Source organism: Oratosquilla oratoria, chromosome 41 (assembly GCF_046742065.1).
Source record: "Oratosquilla oratoria isolate Oo_2021 chromosome 41, ASM4674206v1, whole genome shotgun sequence".
NCBI classification, from domain to species: domain Eukaryota; kingdom Metazoa; phylum Arthropoda; class Malacostraca; order Stomatopoda; family Squillidae; genus Oratosquilla; species Oratosquilla oratoria.
In genome coordinates, this window is record NC_134817.1 from 6,934,242 (window position 1) to 6,936,741 (window position 2,500).

Sequence of the window (2,500 nt, forward strand, 5' to 3'; positions counted from 1 at the left end):
AAATGTTCGGACTGCGTGTCTTATACGTTGAAAGAAGGATATCGTATTTATCACATATTCTCTTGGCGTCTCTATCGCGACACAGATGAATCGATTTGTCTTCTTAATTCAACCCTTCCATGATGTAGGTATGCTAACTTACACCTTTTAATCCCTTTTAGGTCGAAGAAGATATACAGGACGGCAGTCAACTCAGCTCGTCACCGGAAATGAACGGGGAAGCAGGTTCAGCGTTTCATGGAGACGGGTTGAGTTTGCATCCGAAAAAGCTTGAGCAGAGTATAGGAACCCCAGAGTTGAGTATGGAGTGTACACTCAGCGAGCTGCCGGGGATGCCCTCGTCCGCAGTCGCCCCAGAGAACAACAACGACGACGCACACTTCATGGGTGCTCTGGTGGAATGCGAACTTCGGGCGATGAATGCACGGCAGAAATGTTTCGTCAAAAAGTTGATATCAGATGCCATTTACTATGGCAATCTCCAGATGCTGTGCCATGCGTCCCATATTGTGTGTCAACCTGACAATTCCCAGCAGGATATAAAGTTCCCCCAACAAACATAAAAGGTCGCATGTCCATCGAAGTCGCAGGTTCTCAGTCGAAGTTCTTTGGAGTTTCTAAAAAGGATTTCCATAGACTGAAGAGTAGTACTAGCTGATGGATGCCAAGGTTCTAAGAACCCCTGAGGGTTCTAGAAATACCCGAGGATTCTTAGAAGCTTCCAAAGAGATCCACAGACTCGAAACAAATAACACTTCGTGGATGAGAGACGATTCAATTCATTGTTGAAATGAACAGCAACGCATAACCCTGAAGAATTCAGTGGTTCTCAACCTTTGTCACTCCGTTCCCCCCTTCATGAATTCTCAACATTCGTGTGGATCCCCTTCCATTTTCCTCCCAAATCCCGTCCCGCCAAAAAAGTAAAATAATAGTAATAATGATAATAATAATAATAATGATTATGATGATAGTAAGAAAATGTCGATGAAGAGAAACCCTTTGCTTTATTACAAGGCTTACAATCTATGAAGACCGGGTGATTTTTTTTTTTTTATAGAAACGTATAATTTGTAACAGCAGGCCATAGACCCTTTACTAAATTCTTGTCGTGGCCCTCAGGTTGAGAACCATTGGTTATTTTCCCCAGAAGAGAACGAAAACCTCTTCAGAGTTATCCAGAGTTATGGTTGTAGAGTGACTATTTTCTGAACGAGTTTATGATATGCTGTTGGTGATCTATGCAGATCTTCCTGTTCTTTCAAAATGCCTTCACATTGTTGCAGTTTGCCGTTCCTTTATGGGTTTATGTACAACATATTCTACCATAGTCCCACCATCTTCGTTGGGGACAAATGTATATAGTTATCATGATATTCATGCATCAATATATTTGAATCATAAAATATCCATTTGTGACTTTTAATTTATCATGGTATATGAATAGATTGTACAACAGAAGCAAGTGCCAATGTAATTTACCCTCTAGTACTAATCATACATAACATAGCTATCTATATCTTCGTGCCTATAGCTATATTCGGTGATCTATGTTATATACAAATACTTATGTCTATATAGAGATAGTGGGCGTTGTTCAGGGGAGCTCCATATGCACATCTATATCACATAGAAATGTTTATGTCCGTCTAAGGACATTGGGTCTTGTCCAAGAGTCGGACAAAGCTTCTGTGTTGTCAAGAGGACCTTTCTACGGGCATATGACAAGTCGACATTTTCTTGCGAATTGATCAGAACTACTTTGTGACAAAGGCACCGAAAAAGACTCCATGCCTGAATAAAATGATCTGTAGACAACCATAATGAAATATGGTAAGTATAATACATGCGTAATAATTATATATACGTACATACATACGCACATTTGTACTTGTATTCAAAAGCAAGGCGACATGACGTCACTGTAAATTCTCTATATACGGCACAATTAAACAATGGAAATGGAAGTAAAAGGAATTAAATTCAATCACGAAAAGAATTGTTTTAAATAGTTGATATCATTAACAGTGGTGAGGAAATGAAACAAAAATAAAACAAAAATGAAGAAATGAAACAAAAGGGAAAGGATGTGACGTCACTATAAATAACGGTCAGTTTGACTGAAAATGTGTGATAAAATTCAATTCATTCATTCAAAACTATGATGAATAATTAATGTTATTAACAAACATACACATGTGATATGAGTATCATCTGCATACATACACATTACAAATGCATTTGGACTTTATTTTTTTCTAACTGGTAATTTAAAATTCACAACGAAAATTAGAAAGCACCCCTGAATTCTTTTCTTTTTCTTTTCATTCCGCATACTGAGATTCCTTAATTTTCATTATTTTCAATAAGCAAAACTGTATGCGATTTTGGTACGTATATATATTTTTTTCTCTTCCTTTTTTTTCTATTTTGTGATGAGCAGGAAATCGTATTCCTATCAATAATAATAATAACAGTAATATTGATAGTGATAGTAACA

At 37.2% G+C, this 2,500-nt stretch overlaps 1 protein-coding gene across 2 annotated transcripts in view; it reads left to right on the forward strand.

Annotated features, from left to right (window-relative positions):
* LOC143020923 (uncharacterized) overlaps positions 1-2,065 on the forward strand; it is a 27,741-nt gene extending 25,676 nt beyond the window's left edge. For both annotated transcript variants that reach the window (XM_076177872.1, XM_076177871.1), the window contains exon 3: positions 162-2,065. In XM_076177872.1, coding sequence (XP_076033987.1) covers positions 162-563 — 402 coding nt within the window. In that variant the 3' untranslated portion in view covers positions 564-2,065. The remainder of the gene's footprint in view (positions 1-161) is intronic.
* The last annotated feature ends 435 nt before the right edge of the window (positions 2,066-2,500 follow it).